At 37.8% G+C, this 25,408-nt stretch overlaps 1 protein-coding gene across 1 annotated transcript in view; it reads left to right on the top strand.

Annotated features, from left to right (window-relative positions):
- The window catches only part of BEND2 (BEN domain containing 2), a 52,223-nt gene extending 27,581 nt beyond the window's left edge, over window positions 1–24,642 (top strand). Inside the window, exons 11-18 of the mRNA XM_058535512.1 lie at window positions 2,178–2,300; window positions 3,538–3,645; window positions 9,874–10,014; window positions 12,362–12,562; window positions 13,644–13,765; window positions 15,484–15,685; window positions 18,077–18,280; window positions 24,446–24,642. Coding sequence (XP_058391495.1) covers window positions 2,178–2,300; window positions 3,538–3,645; window positions 9,874–10,014; window positions 12,362–12,562; window positions 13,644–13,765; window positions 15,484–15,685; window positions 18,077–18,280; window positions 24,446–24,642 — 1,298 coding nt within the window. The remainder of the gene's footprint in view (window positions 1–2,177; window positions 2,301–3,537; window positions 3,646–9,873; window positions 10,015–12,361; window positions 12,563–13,643; window positions 13,766–15,483; window positions 15,686–18,076; window positions 18,281–24,445) is intronic.
- Window positions 24,643–25,408: the final 766 nt, after the last annotated feature.

Genomic DNA, 25,408 nt, shown 5'->3' with positions numbered 1-25,408 from the left:
TTTATTCCGCCCCCCCCATTTTTTTTAACAATTTAGATGTTCATTTCTGTTTTTCAGTTTTATTGAGGTATAATTGACAAATAAAATTGTAAGATGTTTAAAGTGTACAATGTGGCAATTTGATATATGTATACATTGTGAAAAGATTCCATCAATTAACACATCCAGCACCTCACATATTTACCTTTTTATTTCTTAGAGGTGAGAATGCTTAAGTTCTACTCTCTCAGAAAATTTCAACTATACAATACAGTGTTATCAACTATAGTCACCATGTTATACGTTAGATCCTCAGACCTTATTCATCTTCTAGTTGCAAGTTTGTACCCTTTTACCAACTTCTCCCTGTTTTCCCCACTCCCCAGCCCCTGGCAACCATCAGTCTACTCTCTGTTTCTATGAGCTCGACGTTTTTTTTTTTTTGAGATTCCATATATAAGTGAGATCATGCAGTATTTGTCTTTCTCTGTCTGGCTTGTTTCACTTGGCATAATGCCCTCCGAGTCCATTCATGTGGTTGCGAATCTGCTTCATTCTTTTTTTTTTTTTTTTTTTTAAAGATTTTATTTATTTATTTTTCCCCCCAAAGCCCCAGTAGATAGTTGTGTGTCATAGCCGCACATCCCTCTAGTTGCTGTATGTGGGACGCGGCCCCAGCATGGCCGGAGAAGCAGCGCGTCGGTGCGAGCCCGGGATCCGAACCTGGGTCACCAGCAGTGGAGCGCGCTCACTTAACCACTAAGCCACGGGGCCGGCCCGATCTGCTTCATTCTTGAAGGATAATTTTGCCTGATATAGAATTCATGGTTGAGATTTCGTGTCTCTCAGTACTTGAAAATATTTTATTTATAGAAATGTTGGTAAAAGCTCAAACCAGCCTGGAAAAGAGCTCTGAGACAACAAATTATCCACTTTTATTGGAAAACAACAGTGGCCAAGACATTCCCTCATGTTGCTACATTCCTCCAAATTTTGGTGAGTTTGAAATGATACTTATGACATGTAGCATATTTACTCTAGATTCCTCAACATCCTTAGGGCAAGACAATGGTAGCTTTTTCTAATTAAAGTTTTTATTTTCAGAAAAATTTAGCTGCACATGCAGTTGTAATAAATAATACAGAGAGATCCTGTGTTCCCATTTCCCAGTTTTCCCCAATGGTAGCATCTTGCAAAAGGATAGAAAATTATCACAACCAAAATACTAACATGATACCATTCACAGATATTATTGAGATGTCCCCAGTTTCACTTGTATTAGTTTGTGTGTGTGTATTTAGGTTGATATAATTTTATCATATGTGCAGGTTTACGTATCCTCTACCACAGGCAATCCCCAAAACAGTTCCATCACTACCATGATCTCTCATACTGCTCTTTTATAACCACATCCACCTCTCTCCAGTTGGCATTTCCCCCCCCACCCCGACACCCTGCCCTGTCTCTGACTGCTGGCAACCATGAATCTGTTCTCCAGATCTATAATTTGTGCCTTCAGCATTGTTATATAAATGGAATCATGTGGTGTTTGAGATTGGCTTCTTTCTCTCTGTGTAATTCTCTGGAGACTCATTCACATTGTTGTGTGTATCAGTTAGTCCGTTTTTATTCCTGAGTAGTATTTCATGGTATGGGTGTACCATGGTTTATTTATCTGTTCACCTTTTGAAAACCTCTGGGTTTCCTGTTTTTGGCTGTAGGGGTGAAGCTACTATGAATACTCGTTCATAGTTTTTAATTTCGCTTCATTTCACTCTTTCACACAAGTTTTCATTTGTCTGGGATGAATGCCCAAGAGTGCAATTTTTGGGTCCTCTGGTAATTGCATCCTTAGTTTTATAAGAAACTGACAAACTGCTTTCCAGTGTGGCTGTACCATTTTCCATTCCCGCCAGCGATGTGTGAGTGGTCCAGTTTCTCTGCATCTATTTCTGCTCTTTCCATTGTTCTTTCTCCTTCTTGATGCTCCAGAATTCTATCTATTATATCCTTTCTGTTTGAAGATTTTCCTTTAGCCATTTTTTAAGCATAGGTCAGTTACTGACAAATAATTTTGGTTTTCCTTTGTCTGTAAATATCTTTATTTTTGCTTCATGCTTGAAGGATAGTTTCATCCGATTTAGAATATGAGGTTGGGAGTCTTTTCTTACAGCATTTGAAAAATATTTTCCTTGTAGAAATGTTGGTCAAAGCACAAACTAGCCCAGAAAAGCACACTCCGATGGTGAATTACCCACCTTTCTTGGAAAATGGCTGTGGTCAAGATACTTCACCATGTTTCTTCATCCCTCCCAGTTTTGGTGAGTTTGAAATGATACATATTACAAGTAGCACTGTTTAATCTAGATCCATTAACACCCTTAATGTGAGCTAGTGGTAGATTTGCCTAATTAAAACTTAATTAATTAAAAATTGAAAGTTTTATTTTGAGAAAATTTTAGCTTCCCATGCAATTGTAAGAAATCATATAGAACGATCTTGTGTACACTTTACCCAGTTTCCCCCGATGATAACATCTTGCAAAACTGTAGTACACTATCACAACCAGCATATAGACATAGATACAGTCCACAGATTTTATTGAGATGTTCTCAGGTTTATTTGTATTTGTATGTGTGTTTCTGTTTGTGTGTGTATGTGTATTCACTTTTATATAATTTCATGACATGAGGAAGTTTCCATATGCTCCATCACAGTCAAGATTCAAAACATTTCCATTACCACAAGGATTTCACCTATTGCCCTTTAAAACCACACCTGCCTTTTTCCTCTCACCTTCCTACCCCTACCCTGCCCTGTCCCTGCCCTTGGCAACCACTAATCTGCCATTTCAAGAGTTTTATATAAAAGACCCACATAGTATGTAACCTTTAGGGATTGCCTTTTTTCATTCTGCATAATTCCCTGGAGATTCATCTAAGCTGCTGTGTATATCAGTAGTTTTTTTTTTTTTATTGCTGAATACTATTCCATGGTATGTGTGTACTGTGGTTTGTTTATCTGTTTGCTGGGTGGAGGACATCTGGGTTGTTTCCAGTTTTTGGCTATTAGGAGTAAAGCTGCCGTGAACACCGTGTACAGGTTTCTGTGTGAATATCAGTTTTCATTTCTCTGAGATAATGCCCAAGAGCACGTTTGCTGGGTCCTCTGGTAATGGTAAGTTGAGTTTTGTAAAATACTGCCAAATTGTTTTCCGGTGTAGCTGTACCATTTTACATTCCCACCAGCAGTGTATGAGTGATCGAGTTTCTCTGCAGGCATATCTATGCTCTTTCTATTGTTCTTTCTGCCTTCCTCATTCTCCAAAGTTCTCCCTTCCTTCATCATATCCTTTTGGTTTGAAGATTTTCCTTTAGCCATTTTTTAAGGGTAAGTCAGCCAGTGACAATTTTTTTTTTAGTTTTCCTTTGTCTGAGGATGTCTTCATTTCCCCTTCATTCCTGAAGGATAGTTTCGTCTGATATAAAAATTACTGTTGAGATTTCTTGTCTTTCAGCACTTGAAAATGTTTTACTTATTGAAATGTTGTTAAAACAGAATCCAGCACAGAAATGAGTTCTGAGACAATGAATTATCCAACTTCAGTGGAAAATGACAATGACCGAGATACTAATTCAGAATCTTTCTTCCTCACTCCTGGTTTTGGTGAGTTTTAAGTGATACATATTATAAGTAGCACTCTTTAATCTAGATTTACCAACATTCTTCATATTAATTCTTAGTGATAGCTTTTTCAAAATTAAACTTTTCATTTTGAGATATTCTAGAATCACATGTAGGTGTAAGAAATAATACAGAGAGATCTTGTGTACCCTTTACCCAATTTCTCCCAATAGTAATATTTTGCAAGAATATAGTAAAATATCACAACTAGGATTTTGACATTGATGCAATCCACAGATCTATTCAGATGTCCCCAGCTTTACTTGTAGTCGTTTGTTTGTGTGTATGTGTATTTAGTTCTCTGCGCTTTTGTGACACGCTTAGGTTCAAGTATTCACCACTACAGTCATGATACAGAACTGTTCTACCACTTCCAGGAACCCTCTTGTTGCCTTTTTATAACCACGCCCACCTCCTTCATGTCATTTCTTCCCTGGCTTCATCCCTAACCCATCCAAGTACTAATGTGTTTTCTCTCTTGATAATTTTGTCATTGCAAGAATGTTATATTAATGGACTCATATGGTATTTAACCTTTTGGGATTGCCTTTTTTTCACTCAGCATAATTCCTTGGAGGTTCATCCAAGTTTCTGCATGTATCAGTAGTTCCTTCCTTTTTATTGTTGAGTACTATTCCATGGTGTGTCTGTACCACAAGTTGTTTATCTTTTCACCCATTGAAGGACATCTGGGTTGTTTCCAGTTTTTGGCTGTTAGGAGTAAAGCTTCTATAAACACTTGTGTACAAGTTTTTGTGTGAACATAAGTTTTCATTTCTCTATGGTAAATGCCCAGGAGTGCAATTGCTGGGTGTTATGGTAATTGCATGTTTAGTTTTACACGAAACTGGCAAACTGTTTCCAGAATGACTGTACCATTTTACATTCCCACCAGCAGTGTATAAGTGATTCAGTTTCTCTGCATCCTCACCAGCATTTGGTGTTTTCACTGTTTTTTTATTTTAGCCATTCTAATAGGTGTATAGTAATGCTTCATTGTAGGTTTAGTATTCACTTGCCTTTGGATAATGATGTACAACATCTTTCCATGTGCTAATTTGCCATCAGTATGTTCTTTTCTCTGAAATATCTGTTCTATCTTCTTATAGTAATGTTTATGTTTTTATCGCTGAGTTTTTTTTTTTTTTTGTGAGGAAGATCAGCCCTGAGCTGAGATCCATGCTAATCCTCCTCTTTTTGCTGAGGAAGACCAGCTCTGAGCTAACATCTATTGCCAATCCTCCTCCTTTTTTTTTCCCCAAAGCCCCAGTAGATAGTTGCATGTCATAGTTGCACATCCTTCTAGTTGCTGTATGTGGGACGCGGCCTCAGCATGGCCGGAGAAGCAGTGCGTCGGTGCGCGCCCGGGATCCGAACCCGGGCGGCCAGTAGCGGAGCGCACGCACTTAACCGCTAAGCCACGGCGCCGGCCCTACTGCTGAGTTTTGAGCGTTGCTTAGATATTTGTAGATACTGGTCTTTTGTTGGATATGTGGTTTGCAAATATTTTCTTCCTGTTTGCAGCTTGCCTTTTCATCCTCTCTACAGGTTTTTTTGCAGAGAGAAAGTTTTTAATTTTCATGAGATTCAATTTATCAGCTTTTTCTTTTATGGATTATACTTGACAGTCTGTGAACTCTTTGCTTAGTCCTCAATCCTAAATTTTTTTCTTTTGTTTTTTTCCTAAAGGTTTTATATTTTACATTTCTCATATAAGTTTGTGATCCATTGTGAGTTAACTTTGTAAGGTGTGAGATTGAGGTTGAGGTTCTTTTTTTCTTGGCCTATAGATATCCAATTCCAGCAGCACCAGTTTTTGAATGGCTATCTTTCCTCCACTGAATTGCTTTTGTACCTTAATCAAAAATCAATTAGGCATATATGTGTAGGTCTACTTCTGGGTTCTCTATTGTGTTCCACTGATCTATGTTTCTATCCCCCTGCCAAACCACAACATCGTGATGACTGTTGTCCTACAGTAAGCCTTACCATCAGGTAGAATGATTCCTCCTACTTTATTCTTTTTTTTCAAAATTGTTTTAGCTATTCTAAGTTCTGTGCCTTTCCATGCTAATTTTAGAATAACTTTGTTTATGTTTCCAAAAAACTTGCTGGGATTTTTTTTTTTTTTTTTTGGTGAGGAAGATTGGCCCTGAGCTAACATCTGTTGCCAATCTTCCTCTTTTTGCTGAGGAAGATTGGCTCTGAGCTAACGCGTGTGCCCATCTTCCTCTATTTTGTAATTGGGATGCCACCACAGCATGGCTTGATGAGCAGTGAGTTGGTTCGCACCTGGGATTCAAACCTGCAAACTCTGAGCCGCCGAAACAGAGTGTGTGAACTTAACCACTACGCCACCAGCCCAGCCTGTTGCTGGGATTTTGATAGGAATTGTGTTAAACCTACAGATCAACTTGAGAAGAATTGACATCTTTAGTATGTTGAGTCTTCTCGTCCATGAGCATTGTATGTCTGTATGTATTTATTAAGGTCTTCTTTGGTTTCTTTTATCATCATTTTGTAATTTTCAGGATACAGATTCTGTACATTTTTTAGAATAAGTTTTTACCTAGGTATTTCATTTTCTTTGGAGATGTTGTAAATGTTATTATGTTTTTTAATTTTAGTTTACACATTTTCATTGTTAGTATATAGAAATGAGCTTGATTTTTGAGTGTTGATCTTGCATCCTGTGACCTTGCTGAGCTCACTTATTAGTTTTAGGAATCTTTTTTGGCAATTCTTTGGGATTTTCTATATAGCTGTCTTTCTTGTCTTATGCCATCTGCAAATAGGGACTGTTTTATTTTTTCCTGTCCAATCTCAATGCCTTTTATTCCTTTTTCTTTCATTGTTGCAATGACTAGAACTTCCAGTGTTATGTTGAATAAGAGTGGGGAAAACAAACATCTCTGTCTTCTTTCTGATCTTAGGGGGAAAGCATTCAGTCTTTCACCATTTAGTATGATGTTAACTGTAGGTTTTTGATAGATGATCTTTATTAAGTTGAAGTAGTTTCCCTCTATTCCTAACTTGCTGAGAGTTTTTATCATTAATGGGTATTGGATTTTGGCAAATTATTTTTCTATGTCAATGATCACATGGTTTTTCTTCTTTACCCTGTTGATATGATGGTTTATATTGATTGATTTTTCAATGTTGAACTAGGCTTGCATACCTGGGATAAATCCCACTATGTCATGGTGTATAATTCTTTGAATACATTATTGATTTGGTTTGCAAATGTTTGATTAAGAATTTTTGTGTCCAAGTTCATGAAAGATATAGATCTGTATTTTTATTTTTTGTACTGTCTGTCTGGTTTTGGTATCAGGACATACTAGCCTCATAAAATGAGTAAGGATTTCCTCCTCTTCTATTTTATGGATAAGTATATGAAAAACTAATATTAATTCTTTAAATATTTGGTAAAAATTTCAAGTAAAATCGTCTGGACTTGTAGATTCCTTTTTGGGAGATTTTTAATTGCAAATTCAATTTCTTTGATGGTTATAGGACTATTTAGATTATATCATCTAGGTTGAGTTATAGTATTTGTAATTTTGGAGAAATTGGTCCATTTCTTCTAAGTTATCAAATTTATGAGTGTAAAGTGGTTTGTAGTATTCCTTATTATCCTTTTAATGGCTGCTGGATCTGTAGTGATATCCTGTTTCATTCCTAATATTGATGATTTGCATCATCTCTCTTTTTTTTTTTTTAATTATTTATTTATTTTTTTCCCCCAAAGCCCCAGTAGACAGCTGTATGTCATAGTTGCACATCCTTCTACTTGCTGTATGTGGGACACGGCCTCAGCATGGCCGGAGAAGCGGTGCGTCGGTGCGCGCCCGGGATCCGAACCCGGGCCGCCAGCAGCAGAGCGCGCACACTTAACCGCTAAGCCACAGGGCCGGCCCTGCATCATCTCTTTTTATTTTTGTAAGTTTTTGTAGAGGTTTATTAGCTTTATTAATCTTTTTGAGGCACCAGCTTTTTGCTTCATTGATTTCCTATTCTTTTCATATTTTAAGTTTCATTGATTTCTGCTCTGTATTATTTCTTTTTTGCTTATTTTGGATTTATTTTACTTTTCTTAGTTTTTGTGTAGAAACTTAGATTATAGATTTGAGACCTCTCCTCTTTTCTTTCTTTCTTTTTTTTTGTGAGGAAGATTAGCCCTGAGCTAACATCTGTTGCCAATCCTCCTCTTTTTCCTGAGGAAGACTGGCCCTGGGCTAACATCTGTGCCCATCTTCCTCTACTTTATATCTGGACGCCGCCACAGCGTGGCTTGATAAGCGGTGTTTAGGTCCGTGCCCGGGATGCGAACCTGTGAACCCTGGGCCACCAAAGTGGAGTGCATGAACTTAACCACTACACCACCAGGCTGGCCCCTCTCCTCTTTTCTAATGTAAGCATTTAGTGCTATAAATTTCACTTTCAGTACTGCTTTAGTTGCATCCCATATATTTTGATGTGTTGTATTTTCATTAAGTCCTATGTACTTTATTATTTTCTTGGAAACTTGTCTCTTTGATACATGTATTATTTAGAAGTGTGCTGTTTGATTTCCAAGTGTTTAAAGATTTTCTCCTTATCTTTCTATTATTGATTTCTAGTTTGATTCCATTATGGTCAGAAAATATACTCTATACGATTTCATTTCTTTTAAATTTGTTGAGATTTTTTTCTCTGGCCCAGGATGTGGTCTGTCTTGGTGAATGATTCACAGGCATTTGAAAAAAATATGTATTCTGCTTTTATTGGGTGGAATGTTCTATAATGAGAATCCTCTTGGTTGATCGTGTTGTTCAGGTCTCCTGTATCCTTGCTGATTTTTGGTCTGGTTGTTCCATCAGCTGCTGAGAGGGGAGTGTTGAGGTCTTCAACTATAATTATGGATTTGATTATTTCTCCTTTCAGCTCTTTCAGTTTTTGCTTCATGTATTTTTGAGACTCTGTTGTTTGGTATGTTGAGGGTCATTACGTCTTCCTGGGGTTGATCCTTTCATTCTTGTTTGTCTTTAGTAACTTTCTTTGCTTTGAAGTCTACTTTGTCTGATATAAATATAGCCACTCTGCTTTTTGTTTGGATTAATATTTGCATGGTATATATTTTCCCATCTTTTCAACTTTCAATCTACCTATATCATTGAATTTGTAGAGTTTCTTGTAAACAGCATATAGTTGGGTCTTTTTTTAAATCAACTTTATCAATTGCTGCTATATAACTGATATGGTTAGGTTATTTGCATTTACAGTAATTATTAATTGTCTGCCATTTTATTATTTTTCTCTTTGTTTCCTCTGTTTCTCATTCCTCTGTTTCTCTTTCTTGCCTTCCTGTGGGTTACCTGAACATTCTCTAGTATTTCATCTTGATTTATGTTTTTGAGTGTATTGCTTTTTGTATAGTTTTCCTAGCGGTCACTCTGGGTGTTACTATACGTATGTAACTTACCACAGTCTCCTGGTATCAACATTTTACCACTGAGAACGAAGTGTGGAAACTTTAATTCCACTTAGGTTCCTTTGCCCTACTCACTTTTAACTATCACTGTCTCAGGTGTCAGATGGGTGTTTCCATTTTTTGTTTCAGTCATCACGTATGATTTACACAACTCATGATAGTATTGTATTTACCCATATTTCTGCTCTTTCTGTTCTTTATTCCTTTTTATTGTTGAATAGTATTCTACGGTATCGGATTTACCACAGTTTAACTATTCACCTGTTGCAGGACATCTGGTTGTTTACAGTTTTTGGCTATCAGGAATAAAGCTGCTAAGAACACACATGTGCAGTTTTTTGTGTCATTACGAGCTTTTATTTCTCTGGGATAAATGCCCAAGAGTGAAATTGCTGTGGTTATAGCATGTTTAGTTTTATAAGAAACTGCCAAACTGTTTTCCAGTGTGGCTGTTCCATTTTACATCTCCCCCAGCAATGTATACATGATCGAGTTTCTCTGCATGCATACTTCTGCTCTTTCTGTTGTTCTTTCTTCCTTCTTGATCTTTTAAGATTTTTTGTGTCATCATAACCTTTCTGTTTGAAGATGTTCCTCTAGCCATACTTTAAGAGTAGTTCTGCTAGCGACAAATACTTTTGGTTTTCTTTTCTCTGAGAATCTATTTATTTCCCCTTTAGACTTGAAGGATAGTTTGCTGAATATGGAGTTTATAGTTGAGAATTCTTTTCTTTCAGCACTTTTACCTATAGAAGTATTGGTAAAAGTAGACAACAACGTGGAAAACAATACTGCAACAATGAATTTCCCAATTGTATTGGAAAATGACAATAGCCAAGATTCTTCCTCATCTGCTCCCTGCCTCCCTTCCAATTTGGGTGAGTGTGAAATGACACATATTATAAGTGGCACTATTTAGCCTATATTCCTCAACATTTTTGATGCAAGCTATCGGAAGCTTTTTGTTTCCTATTTTGAGGGCTGGTTTTAGGTGTTATTAATAATGATGACTAATAGTTATGGAGTATGTATTATGTGCCAGGTACTGTGCTAATCAACTGACATGCCTCTTCTCCACTAATACTCATAATGACCCCATGATGTAGGTACTTTTATTACCCCCATTCCCAAAGTCACAGAGCTGGTGAGTGGCAATTCTGGTACTGTAACCCAGTTCTCTCTGACTTTAAAGATCATGTTTGTTAACAGTCTCCTGTATTGCTTGCCTAGCCACAATGGCAGAGATGAGGAGACCCCAGGTTCCATGGCCTCTAAGGGCTCACCTTCCTAATATTTTATAGTTTCTTTGTGTCTCTATTTCTAAGTAGCTAATCTCTTATTAATATCCTAGCACAAGGCTCAGCAAACTTTCTGTAAAGGGCTAGACAGTAACTGTTTTAGGCTTTGTGGGCCTTCTGGTGTCTGGCACAGCTATTCAACTCTGCCGCTGTAGCATGAAAGCAGCCACAGATGTAGGTAAGTGAATGAGCGTGGCTGTGTGCCAGTACAACTTTATTTACAAAAACTGGTGGTGAGATTGGCCTGTGGACTGTAGTTTGCTGACTCCTGTCCTGGAGGAAACCCTTTTCCTTGAAATTACTTTGTTACCCAAACTAGGAGAAACTTTAAAAATTGTGCTCCTTGTACTAAATGGGTGCTGTGATATGCTGTTGGTAAAAGTATAAATTGGTGAAAACTTTCTGAAGGGTAATTTGTATAAAAATCCATAAAAGTATTTATACCAGTAGACTCAGTAATCCTACTTCTATCAGAAGATATAATTTCAGTGGGCTGGCCCCGTGGCCTAGTGGTTAAGTTCAGTGTGTTCCGCTTCAGTGGCTTGGGTTCGAGTGTTCAGATCTCAGGGGTGGACCTACACCACTCGTCAGCCATGCTGAGGTGGTGACCCACATACAAAATAGAGGAAGATTGGCACAGATGTTAGCTCAAGGCTAATCTTCCTCAAGCAAAAAATGAGGAAGATTGGCAATAGATGTTAGCTCAGGGTGAATCTTCCTCAGCGAAAAAAAAGAAAAAAGAAGACATAATTAAAAAAGAGATACATACTAAAATTTTGGTACAAAAATGTTCTTTACAGAATCATGAAAAATTGGAAACAGCCAAATAAGCAATCATAGGGAATTAGTTAAGTGACTCATGGTATATCCACAGTATGTGAGACCATAATGCATGCTGGTTAACAGCATGGGCTCCTGAGTCAGACTGCCTGGGTTCAAATCCCAGCTCTGTCTTACTAACCATGTGACCTTCAGCCACTTCTATCACCTAAATATTAGTTTTTTCATCTGTGAAGTGACAAAAATTATAGTAGCTACTTCATAGAATTGTGAGGATCAAATGGGAGAATTCATTTAAAGCTCTTAACACAATGCCCAGAACATAAGTGCAATGTAGATGTCACCTGTCAGGAAAATCATGATGACAGGGAGGCAGACATGAAAGAAAACAAGAGAAAATGGGGAAATGCTCAAAATATAATGTTAACTGAAAAAGCAGGATTCAAACTATATATAAAGTATGATTTCAATTTTGTGTTTAAGAAAAGAAATAGAAAAAAGAAGGGAAGACATTAGCAGATTAATGGTTCAGAGCACTTGGTTATAAATAGACAGACTTAAAAAGATTTTAAAACTGGCTCTGTAACTAGCAGTGTAATCTTGTTCAAATAACTTATCTTCTCTGGGCCTCAGTTTCCTCATCTGCTAAGTGGGAATAAGTTGTTAGGATGATGAAACTGAGCTTATAGATGTAAAATATTTAGCACAGTGCCTGATATCTGGTAGATAGTAAATGCTAGCTATTTTAAAATTTTCTTAATTATTCCTACCCATACTTTCCAAGTTGTATTCAGGGAACATGTACTCACTCAGTAATATAGCTCTGAGTGCACTTTTAGAGTGTAAAAGGGAGCAGTGGGGTCTCAGAGCAACATGTTTACATAGGCACCTGCAGCCTAAGAATTAAATTTATTCAAGACAATGAACAGATTGTTTCAAGTATAGCAAATTCAAGACGAGCAAAAGTGAAAAATGCTAACAGTTATGCAGATGGCATCAGAGAGACTCATTTAAGGAAAAGAAGAGAGAAGTGTAGAAAAAAATTCACCCAAGTAGAAATTTGTGAATTAGAAATCAATTAGTTTAATTTTCTTAGGTACTTTCATGAAGTAAATCAGGATTCTACTTTTTCCCTGTATTTTTAAAGGATATCTTGGTGATCCAAAGAGAAATGTCAGAATACTTGATACTCATTTGACTATTGCAAAAAAGAAGATCAAACCTAAGCATGCAGCCCGCTACTTGGTTCGCATTTTGTTCTCCAAGGAAGTTCTGATTCGCAGCTCTGTAGGTGTCACTTCCCAAGGCCGCCAACCCCTAGATCCAAACAAAATAGCTGCAATGAGAGGTATGTAAAGTCATTATGGAATCTTGTTTCATCATCATTTGGTCATCTGTTAATGTTAATGGCAGTTGAAGAAGTAGTGATGAAGTCTGTGTAAACCTTAGAACTGTTCACTTTACCTGTCTGACCTAGATTTTACAATTGAATAGTATGTAATGGATAACAACTTCTAAAGAATAAAACTTGTCTATAGATTGGTGGAATAAGACAAACTCTATTGATTACAGTTACTTATGGTTAGTACTAAGTCAATTCTTCAGTGCTGAAACTTGGTACTAAGAAATAAAGAAAAAGCCAAAAAAAAAAATGTGGAAGAATAAAACACATTTCAATGCTAGTAACTGACAACACAGAACTAGAATCTCTTGATTAATCCACTTTAGCCTCCTGCCTTCCTGCCTTCCAGAAATGTGTATGGAGGTCCTAGAACTCATAGGCGCTGAGGATACAACAATGAATCAGTCTTTCTGCCTGCAAGGAGACCATAGTCTAGAAAGGGGTGCATCGAGGGAAACAGATCAATTCCAATCCAGCGTGGGAGTGTGGAGGATCAGAGAGCAGAGCAACTACTTTGAGGGCATTCAGGAAGGCTCTCTAAGGATAAGACATTTGAGCTAGATTTGGAAGGATTCCTTAGCTAGGTGAAGAAAAGAGGAAGGGTATTCTAGGCAGAGGGAATAGCTTACGGGGAAGATAGACATGTAATGTGCACAGATAAATAGACCACGGTGTAATAATGTTTGCAATAATACTATTTTCTCTTTGCAGGTTTCCTTTTATTTTTAGTTGTAACTTACCTATAGGGTTATTAAATGGCATTAGAACCCTGAAATAGTTGACTTTTTGTTACTTGCCTTTTTTTTTTTCGCACCAAAACCTCATGACTGGCTCCCTAGGTCAGTGTTTTAGCAGAAATGAGATATTCAGCAAAGCATCCTCTTTAGGTGGAATTTCTAAACTCTCAGAGAGAGAGAGAAAAGAAAGACAATTAAAAATAGAAAATTTCAGTATTTTAAATAAAAAATTTCTCATCAGTTTCTTAATTTTTTTTTTCTATTTCATGAATGCTTTCTGCTATTTGTAGAATATCTGGCAACCATTTTTCCCAACCATGATTTGCGTGAATGTGGAAAAGACTGGAAAATCTGTGTTTCCGATATCCATTCTCTGATCCGCTATTTGTGTTTTGAAGCCAGAAAAATGACAGTAAGTTATTTTCCATCTAGATATAGTCACTGCTGTATAAGTGCATACTATAGACAACTCCAGAAGTGACAGCATGGCACACAGGATCTTCAGGCTATGTGCTTAAATCTAGTTTATTTAATTTAGGGGCAGGGTATGTTCTCGCAAAAGCATACTGCCTGTTTATTTCACTCTGATATTTATGTTCCATAAAAATTGCCCTAAGATAAATCAATTATAGTGTAATAATTAGTATATTTGAAGCCAAGGGCTAGACTAGAAAAAGGTTTCAGCTACAAAGATATTTGGCAAGTCTTTTTCAGTATCCCACTGGGTAACACAGAAAAGAGCAGCCTGGCGCTGCTTAGCTGTTCTAGTGGCAGTTAAGGATGGCACAGGAGAAAAGGAAGGCACTTTATTACTTGTTCACTTTCAGTGATGGCAGAACCTGGTGAAAATAATGCATAGCATGAGGTTGAGCTATCAGAGATATTTTATACTCTGTATAGTTACACGGTGAACGGGACTCTGGCTTCCCTCTCCTCCGTTCTGTCTTCAAAGTGCATTAGAGATTTTTTAACTCGAATGGGCCAATAGGGAAGACTGTCATGTCTATTGCCTTCTCCTGAGGAAACATTAACTTGACGACAATTCCTAATTTCCATTCACCTCTCTAAAAACCCCATTTTATTCTCACCATGTCTAGTCACTCCTGGGTCTCCAGAGTAAGTTTACGGAAACTATTTGCCAAGAATATTTGTAGCCGAGCTTATGTTTTCTTGGTAAATGGCTGGATTTCAGTGGCAGCTCAAGCACCATCTGTCTGAGACCAAATCTGCTTGTTTTTCACATTCTCTTTTATATCCTACAAAAATTGCACCCTAAACATTTGAATGCAAAATTATGATACTGCCTGGAAAATGGTAATTTGCATATTTGCTTAAGCGTCAGAAGAGAAGGAGCATCTGCTGAGTGCCTGCTATGTAGTTGACTAGGAGAGGGACAGGTCCTCACCACCAGAGTGGGTCTGCAGACCAGCAGCAGCAGCAGTGCTGGAAAGCTTGTGAGAAATGCAGAGTCTTGAGTTCCACACCAGACTCACTGAGGCAGAATGTGTAGTTTAGCAAGACCCCCAGGTGATGTGTGTGTACATTGAACTTTGAGAAGCCTGGACCTAGAGCAGTGGTTGTCGACCCTCATTATCTATTAGAATCATGTGAGACACTTTGAAAAAAGTTATTGATGCCTGAGCTCTCCCACTCCCTCCACCAGAGATTCCGGTTGAATTTGCTGACAGTGGGGCCCAAGCACAGCTTTAAAAAAAAACGATCTCTAGGGTGATTCAAATGTTCAAATGTGCAGCCAGATTTGAAAGTCACTGGGGAAAGAGAAAACAAACAAAAACATTAAAAAACAAACAAACAAAAAGTTGTCGTCTTCAAGAAACTCATTTATTCGTTTATTCATGAAATGTTTATTAAGCCCTTCTTTTGTGCCAGCAATTATCACTCAGTTCATTAGATAGAGCTTCCAGGGCCCCAAGAAGCAGCGAGTCATGGCAGCTTGAGGAAGATCCACACCTGTACTTCCTTTGTGATGGTACACAATATTCTCGGGCTGCAGCCCACCTTATTAGAGACAGTTGCTTCCCCACCAATCTGGGGCGCCCTGGTAGATGATGGAGCATGTCCATATTTCTCACTACGGGACTTTGTTTATAGATACACTTTTTATTTCAGCGGACTACCAATACATCACAATCTGCAGATGCAAATAATAAAAGGGATGGCGAGGGAAGTGAAAGCGGTTCTCAGTTATCTCAGCAAACAGCTGCCTCAGAAACAAGAGAAAATGGAAATCCTCAGCAGAACAACAGTGCTCTCCCTGAAGGAATGAGAGCACCTTCCACTGATAATTCTGCGGCATCTGATGAAACACTGGGTGAGTTTTAAAATAAGTTCTCTTGATGATAAATGTTGAATCCAGGTGATAAATTTATGGGGCTCATTGTCCTATTCTCTCTACTTTTATGTATGTTTGAAATTTTTCATAATAAATCTAAACAACTCGATCTCTTATATTAATGAGTTAATGAAATATAGATACCTAGTTCTGAAACTGATAGTTTTTAACATTAAGCTAAATCTGTATTTTTCCTTCGGAGAGCAGTTCTCGGCTGACTCCTTCAGCCAGCGTGACCTCTCGGGTTAGGCACCTTGCTCCGCAGGTAAAGGAGGAGCAGCTACAGCTGGATGAGCCAGAAGCAGTTCAGGGGTGTTGCTCTCTGTGTGCCGGGCACATTGCAGGTGCTTCATAAAGAGTTTTTGCCTGAATTAATGACTCCCATTCCTCAGAATGCTAGCTGTCTGCTGGAGGCACATCCTGCTTCATTAGTGTCAAGTGGCAGTGGGTTCCATAGGTGACTGTGCCACCTGCCGCTCATGCTTCCCAATGCCTCTTCCCCAGGATACTGGGGTTTAGTGGCACCTGAGGTAGCAAAACTATTTTCCGTCTCTCCCCTGCCCCCATGTCAACCCTAAGTAGAATACTACCTGTGAACCTGTTCAAGAGAACTTATTTAAATGATATATCTTTGTAGTTATATGATATAATGATATATGATATATGGTTTAAATGATATATCTTTATTTTGTCCTTTATAAAAGTGATGTAACTGCTATGTTTGTTCAGGTTGTACACCATAGAAACAGGCTCTGGCAAAATTAAACCACCACAACAAAAATCATTGGACGAATAGCTCCTAGATTTAAAGAAGCAAAGAACGAACGGAGCCGCAGGTAGGGGCCAGAGTGGCCTCAAGACTGTGGCATCTGGAGTCCATCAAGGTCTCTGGGGCTCCATATCTGCATTCTCCATGAGAGCTAGGTTCTAGTTTTCTCTTGTCACTGTTTAGATTCCCAGGAGAAAGAATCTGATTTGGGGAGCTTGGGACATAGGTGTCTGCCCCTGACTCAGCTAGAACAGGAGACAGGGCAACTAAGACGATTGTGAGCCAGGAAGCCACCTCAGTTTATGTGTAGTCTGTTAGACCATTTTATTTAAAAAATTGGAAAATACTTAGGAGGGAAGAAAAGCTCCCACGGTCAAGATACCTTAAAAAACTATTGTGGACATTTTAATTTTTTTCCAATTTTTTTTCTTAAAAATCTTTTAAAACATTGTGCTCTCTACATAATTACTCTTCTTTTTTAACATAATATGTGTGTTTTTCCTCAAGACTCTCCAATCTTCATAGTCATTGCTTTAAACAGATATATAACATTCCATTCAGTAAGTGGACCTAATTAATTTAACTATGTCCCTCTTTTTGTTGTTATTTAAAAAAAATTTTTGAGGATTTTTGGAGGGAATTATCAATCATACAAATCATGCTGCCAAAAAAAAATCTTTATTCATATAGCTTTTTACATATTTTGGATTCTTTTCTTAAGTTAGGTTCTCAGAATTCAAATTACCAAGTTAAAGAGTATTAACCTTTTTTCTGACCCTTGCTAAATATTGCTAGGTTAATCTTCCAGAGTTAAGTCTTTTGACCCACTGAATGAATTTTTAAATAATTTAGACCCTTGCTAAATGTTGGACCTGGAGGATTCAGCAATTTGTACTGTCACTCATGAAATGATGGATGTTCCAAGATGAAAAATGTGCTTATTGACTTGTGAGAATCATATCGTTTTTCTCTAATATATTTTCTTTAACAAATAATTCTTTATTATATGTAAAATATATTTTTGAAGTACAGTTTGGTTAATTTGAATCACTATGGACTGAAGAGAGATGGTGATGATTAAGCTGTAGAGTTGAGAAATGAAAATAGGCTTAACATTTATTTTTCAGTTCAGATAAGTTATCTAAAATATGATATCTAAGATGAGCTTGTTGATTTTTATATGATTAGTTTAATACCGAATAGAAAATCTACATTTTTAAAATTATAAATATTTCAGTAAGAATCATGATGCTTATTTTTGAAAATAGCCTTTTTTGTAAGTAGGAAAACAATGCATTAAAATTACTTAGAATGTGTTACTAAATGTAGTGTTAAAACTGCTTATGTCCTGTAAGATAGAAGAACACAGAATCGTCCTCGTGAATGATCCGAGCCCACGTCATCACATCAGCAGTGATTCCTGCCTCATTTCTCATGCCGTCTCAGGACACCTTAAAAACTTCAGGCTTTAATTTTTTTAACCTCTCAAATTCTTGAGCCTAAAAATTCAGAAAAATCAACTTTTCTATTACAGCCTTTTAGAAACCTTAAACCTAACATCTGCCACGAAAATTGACATCTTCTTTCTCTTTTGCTTCTAGGATATCTTGGAAATCCATGTAGAAATATACAGATGCCACGTTCGGTTCTGAATATGGCGAAGGAGAAGTCTCGCCCAGAGCTGTCAGCCAGATACCTTATTCGCAGCCTGTTCACCGACGATGTCCTGATCAAAAGTAACGTGTATGGCAGTCAGTCGCGGGGCATCTGTGCCCTGGACTCCAATAGGATCAACGCTCTCCGAGGTTTGTGACATGTCGAGTATGTGAGAATAAATAAAAGCAAACTGTGTTAGAGAGGGGCAGAAAGAGAAATCCATTCAGTGTGTGTGTGTTTTGAGGGGAGATGGAGCCCTTTCTAATTCCCTTTTTAGGGTCTAACAAGGAGCAGTTTTGAGAATTGTGGTTCTTGTTGCGTCTGGGTTCTCAGGGCTAATTGCTCTGTCTTGAATGGCATTATTAGAACAGGAAAGGCATTACTGACTGTGGCTCCCTGGTATGGACGGCAAGGCGTAGGAAAACTCAAACACCTTCTTTTACTGAGGATCAAGGTCAAAGCTGCGGGGCTTTCTCAGTCTGCAAAAGTGTCAACAATAGCACAGCAGGGTAATTTGCTAGTCTTTTCTCGTGCACATGAGCATAGTGTAGTCTTTATCTATGACATAACTAGATGAAGTAACAAAGCTTCTGATAGCAGTTCTGTGAAATCTCAAATTTGGACAAAGCAGGAAGCAGAATATTTCTTACTTGTGTCACTGGTACCCAGCAAAGACGTAGTTCTGAGCCCCAGACTGGTCTCAGTTGGTTCCTCTTCAGTTCCTCCCTCATATCACATGTTTCGTATCCAACAAACTTGAACAACACTTGTGTTTCAGACTGAACGAAAGAAACCTGGCTTACGGCACTTTTTGTAAGCATTCGCTATTATCTAATGCAATTGTTTTCAAACTTTTTTTTTATTTTACTGCAACCCATAGTAACAAATACATTTTACACTGTGACTCAGTACGCATGTGTGTGATTTTGAAAAAACTGAAGCAAAAGTTTCACAAACAATACTTACTCTTTCTATGAGAATTACATTCCAATGTTTTCTAATCTGTTACATTTTTAGAAAAGTGCTGCTGTCACTGATTTCATGACCTAGTAATTGGTCACAATTTGCAATTTGAACATCACTGAGCTAACTCACTAGGCAAAAAATCCAAAACCCAATTCCTCTTATCTTATGGTAAAAAAAGAACACAGAGTTTGTAACCAATCCCGAAATGAAGGTGTTTATTGAAGAAATAGTGTCTTTCTGATTAAAAAAAATTTTTTTAAGTGAGGGGGAAAAGGTGACTTTTATAGTTCTTTAATATCTGGAATAGATTAGTTCCTTAAAAGTGGACTAAAGATATTATTCTATGTATTTCATTTTGTTTTATCCTTTGTTGAATTATATTACAAATCAAGAAGATGTCTTTTGTAGTAAAAAATATTCAGCATGAATTTGACATACTATCCACATAGGGCATATTTTAACAAATTTCCTATAAGACTCAGAGTTCTACTCCTTTGTAGAAGGGCAGCTATGTGAGTTATTTCAGCAGAGAGAATATAGTAGAATCATCGTTGTCCTGGGGGCAGAGCCAGGCCCAAGGAGAAGCTGACAAAAAAGCATATTTTACTTTAATATAAGGACAAAATGAACTTGGAGAATGAAAGGCTGATGACCAGAGATGAGAGGAGCTTCGTGCACTAGTAGGGGGACTGGGTTTGATGGCCTTTAACATAATTTCTTTAGAAGTATCAGTTCAGTATCAACTACAGTCGTTCCTCGGTATCCCGTGGGGATTGGTTCCAGGACCCCCGCAGATACCAAAATCCGCGGATGCTCAAGTCCCTTAGTTGGACTTCCGTATTTGCGGGTTCCTCATCCACTGATTTAACCAACGGATTGTAGTACTTGATCCATGGTTGGTTGAATCTGCAGATGCGGAGCCCGCAGATACGGAGGGCCCACTGTATTTAAAACATACAGAAATGTACAGAAAATAATACGTATAGTAATATAATAAACACCTGTCTACCCAGTACAGATATAGATATTTCGCCTTTTGTGCTTCATGTTTTTTTTTTAAATGATAAAGCATTACTGATATTAATTAAAACTCCCTCCCATCATCCCTTTCCCTTCTCCCCAGAAGTAATCACCATCTTGGAGTTGGATATATCATTCCCATACATACTTTACACTTTTGCTACCTATGTTGATAGATCCATAAATAGTATGTAGTATTGTTCTTAGTTGTTTTAATGTACATAAATGGGGATATATAGTGCATACCCTTTTGCAAATTTTTTATCCCTCAACATTGTGTTTTTGAGATCTAGTTCATGTACTTTAACTGCTGATTGGTAACTCATTGAATGAATAAACCAGTTTATTCTTCTATTCTAATATAATTTCTTATCCTAAGATTTTATTATTTGGGCAGAACTCTTCTGGAAATTAGTAGTCAAGGGTAAGTATGTCCGGTAGCCAAAGGAATTGATTTCACATAAGAACCTATTATTTGATGCTGTCTGATGAGAGTTCAGTATCGCTTAAGGGCTCTTTAGAGAATGGTTTATATGGAGAAAGTTAGTAGGCTGCAGATTTGCAATCAGCGAACAACCCTTACTCCTACACCCTCCCATCTATTTCTACATATTACAGAATTGTAAAATCTTAGCAATAGGAAGTACATTACAGGTCCTCTAATACAACTTCTCACCCAGAGCAGGAATTCCCATCTCAGCTTTGACATATAGTCTCCTCCCCTTGGCTTGAACTCTTCTGTTGATGGCAGTCCATTACATTTTACAAGGGCTTTAATTTGTGAGATAGTTCTTCCTCCAAGTGACTCAAAATTTACCTCCCTGCAAGTAATGCGCATTTCTCCTACTTATCCTTCCAGAGCTAAAGAGGGTAGATCCAATCACTTTGTACATGGTAGGCCACCAAGTATTTAAAGGCAGTTATTACTTCCTATTGGAGCATTAGGAGATAATAAATCCACCCTCTCCCCCCACTTTCAAGTTCAGAACCAAGTGAGAGACAGCCACTAGGATCTGGCAGGTGGAGATTAAAATATTAGCTTTATTTTTGGATCGTACATGCCCAGTTCTTCCAAACTTTCAATTTAGAGATGCCTCTACATGGAAGCATGAGGATTGGAGAATAAGTGTTATTCCCAACTTTTCCCCACTAAGTCTTACCCTTTTCCAGTTAAATATCTCCATTTCCTTCAGTAATTCCTCATATAAATATTTTCCTAATCTTTCATGATCTGATTCAGTGACTAACTTCAGATGTGCTCAAGTTAACTCAGAATACAATAGTACTGTTACCTATTAGTCTGTTAATGCAGCCTAAAATGGCACTTGCCATTTTAATTTTTTTAATTTAATTTTTTTGATAAATAAACTGTCTCTGAAAAATCATTCCTGCACAAGAGGTCATTCTTTCACTTTATTTTTTCATATGTGTATACATGTTGCAACGTGTATTCATTTTATTTATTTATTTTCTTACCTTTTGACCACCTTCACCCATTTCTCCCTCCCCTCACCCCTGCCTCTCACAACCACCAATCTGTTCTCTGTATCTATGAGCTTGCTTTTTGCATGTTTGTTTTTTTAGATTCCACGTATAAGTGAGATCATATGGTATTTGTCCTTCTCTGTCTGACATTTCACTTAGCATAACGCCCTCAAGCTCCATCCCTGTTGTTGCAAATGGCAAGATTTCGTTCTTTTTTATGGCTGAATAAAATTTTTGTGAATATATACCACAATTTCTTTATCCATTCATCCATCGATGGACACTTAGATTGCTTCCATATCTCAGCTATTGTAAATAATGCTGCAATGAACTTGGGGGTGCAGATATCTTTTCGAGTTAATGTTTTTGTTTTCTTCCAATAAACACCCAGAAGTGGAATTGCTGGATCATATGGTAGTTCTATTTTTAATTTTTTGAGGAACCTCCATACTGTTTTCCATAGTGGCTGCACTAATTTACATTCCCACCAATAATGGATAAGGATTCCCTTTTCTCCACATCACCACCAACACTTGTTATTTCTTGTCTTTTTGATGATAGCCATTCTAATAGGTGTGAGGTGATATCTCATTGTGGTTTTGATCTGCATTTCCCTGATGATTAGTGATGTTGAGCATCTTTTCATGTACCTCTTGGCCGTCTTATATCTTCTTTGGAAAAATGTCTATTCAGATCTTCTGCCTATTTTTTAATCAGATTGTTTGATTTTTGCTGTTGAGTTGTATGAGTTCTTCATATATTTTGAACATTAGCCCCTTATCAAATATATGATTTGCAAATATTATCTCCCATTCAGTAGGTTGCCTTTTCATTTTGTTGATGGTTTCCTTTGCTGTGCAGAAGCTTTTTAGTTTGATGTAGTCCCACTTGTTTGTTTTTACTTTTGTTACTCATGCTTTTGGTGTCAGATTCAAAAAATTGTTGCCAAGACCTATGTCAATGTTAATGCAGCCTAAATGGCACTTGCCACTTTTAAATTTATGGTCAACTAAGACCCCTAGATCTGTTTTTTCTGTATATGGACATTTATCCAGTACTTATATTGTTAGTGTTTAGGCTGTTCCTATTTATACTGTTAGTATTTTTTTAATGCAAGTGTAGGATTTTATATTTATTCCTCCTGCATTTTATCCTGTTAGTATAGAGCAGCATTCCCCAAACTATATTTCTTAAAGACAGCGGAATGTTAATAGGTGCTTCATGAATGATGTGCATTCTAGTCAAATGGCTAGGAAAGATCTTGATCTGGCACCCCAAGGGCCTCAGTCTGCAGATCTGTTTCACTTGACTCAGTTTTAAAACATGTTTTGAATGCCTTTAGCTGTCAGGCCCGCCCAGATCACCACAGTCCTGATTTTCGATTGTCTAATGCGTTGCTACCTTCCTCATTTATGAGTCCTCTCAACGCATCTGCATCTGTCACCTTTGAATCAGCACATCTCTTTACTGTGGGAGTTGCAGTGGGATCTAACTCTGGAGTGTCATATTTCTCATTTGCACAACTGGAAACTTTTGCCCCAAGAAGCTTCCTTTATGACTAGTGTTTCAGAGAGCACATTTTGGGAAACACCAGCCGATTTAGGGTCCTTGTTGCAGCCTGTTGAAAGCTTTGCAGGGGCTGTATTTGTCTTACAGTCTGTTAGTTGTCCATCCCAGCTTTACTGTCATGGGCAGATGGAACAAACCTGCTTTCCATCACTTCTTTTTTTTTTTTCCCCCCTAAAGCCCCAGGCGATAGTTGTATGTCATAGTTGCACATTATTCTAGTTGCTGTATGTGGAACGCGGCCTCAGCATGGCCGGAGAAGCAGTGCGTCTGTGCGCGCCCGGGATCTGAACCCGGGCCGCCTGCATCGGAGCGCACGCACTTAACCGCTAAGCCACGGGGCCGGCCCTATCACTTCTTTTTTGTTGATAAAAATGTTCAGCAGGCTACAGCCCAATACTGAATCCACTGACACACTACTAAAAGCCTCCTTTGAGGCTACCACTGATCTATTAATTAGTCCTTTGAGTGTGAAAGCTTTTTTTGTCACATGCCTTGCAAAAAAATTGGGATATATGTTGTGTTTATGACATTGTCCTGATTTCTCAGCCTATTAATCCTACCGAAAAACAAATGAGATTAATGTAACCAACTAACTCTGGCCTGTAGTGATCACCAGATCCTTTTCTGAGAGCTCAAAGGTACTTGGGAAGTTACTTAAAAAAGCATCCGAGGGCAGCTCTGCTCTTCTAGTTAACACCTCTCTTCCCTATCTTTCCCTTTGTCTGTCCTCCCACTTTCTCTAAGAGTGCTCCTTGAGCTAGGTTGCTCTGTCACCTTCCCTTATAGAAGTTTTCCTCCAACTGCAAGATAAAGACTCTTATTCTTTTTGTCTGAGAAAAACCAAACAGTACCAAAAAATTTAGCAGTTATAGCCTCTTACTTCTAAAAGCATGAAAGACACTGCAGCCTCTTGTGCGTTACAAAGCTTTAGCACGTCTCTGATGTAATGAATAACATGCATGTTTGATGAGTTTAAGAATAAGAGAAGTTTATGTTGGGTACTAAAGGCAGCAGAGGATTTCCATTCTGGTTATATAGCAAGATCATAGGATATTGTTGCTTTATTGTGATTTAAGAATGGTGCTATTTCATATTATCATCCTTTAGATGAAAAGATTTGTTCAACTAATTTAATAACAGTTATACTCCATGCGTTTTAATTAGTTAGTCTTAATGACCCTTTCATAGACATAGCAATAGAACTGAAGTTGAATAAATACATTTCTCTGAGAAGTGATTTCTAAGTAATTTATGTTTTGAAACTTTACCACCAGAGTTTCTCCAAGACGTCTACCCGACTTTTGATCTGTCAGAAACTGGATTTGAGTGGAAGTTGTGTGTGACGGCTATCAACAGCTGTATCCGTAGTCTTAGACACGACTCCAGGAAGTCCGCGTCCAAATCGCAGCCGCTTCCAGCAACGACCCCTTCAGCAGAGTCCGGGCCAAGAGATCCTGACTTAGCTGACTGAAGTACTTGAATGTCAGCCAGCCTAATTTTTTTTCTTTTTTTTTTTTTTACTGTTGCATCATTCTGTAAGTTTCTCAAGTTCTAATTCCAAAGTTAGTCTGTTGTAGTGGCAGTGTAGTTCCGCATTCACACCTGAAGAAACAGCCAGTGTCTTTCTCTGCCCACCTAAGAGGCGGAATTGCATTAGGAAGCTGTGTGATGTTTCATCTCAAGAGCAAAGCTGTGGGCAGTGTTCCGATGAGAGCCTCTGATTAAGGGAATGGTAGTAAACTCCTAAGGGTTGTTTTCATTGCTGTTTTAATGTAGAATGAGAATAGCACATTTAACTCTTAATGACAGATGAAATCTGAGTGCCAGTGATGCAGATATAGGTAGTGAGGTAGAGAGCCATAGTTGGATAGGCAAACCATAATGCTGAGTGTAGGAACTTATAGGCAGGGGATTCAATATTTCTCAAGTGAATCGTCACTGCAGAGCTTAGGTCTAAGCCTCACTGAGTCAGAAGGGAGTTATGGTTTACATCTGACCAAAAAGCCCATGCTGGCTTTCTTATACATCCATCAGAAGGCGATTCCTAGGGTTGACACCATATTGTTTGACTTAAACTTTCCAGAGATGAGACCCATGTTCTTTAGATTTACTTCTGATGAGAACAGCATTTTTTAAATTACCTCCTGATAATATTTTATCACAGAAGTTTGCTAAGAGTCAACATAGAAAATCATATCAGGAGACTTTTTGGTTCCACTGAAGTAATTTAAATTTAA

Source organism: Diceros bicornis, chromosome X (genome assembly GCF_020826845.1).
Source record: "Diceros bicornis minor isolate mBicDic1 chromosome X, mDicBic1.mat.cur, whole genome shotgun sequence".
Taxonomy (NCBI): domain Eukaryota; kingdom Metazoa; phylum Chordata; class Mammalia; order Perissodactyla; family Rhinocerotidae; genus Diceros; species Diceros bicornis.
This window is presented reverse-complemented; position numbering and strand designations above follow the sequence as displayed.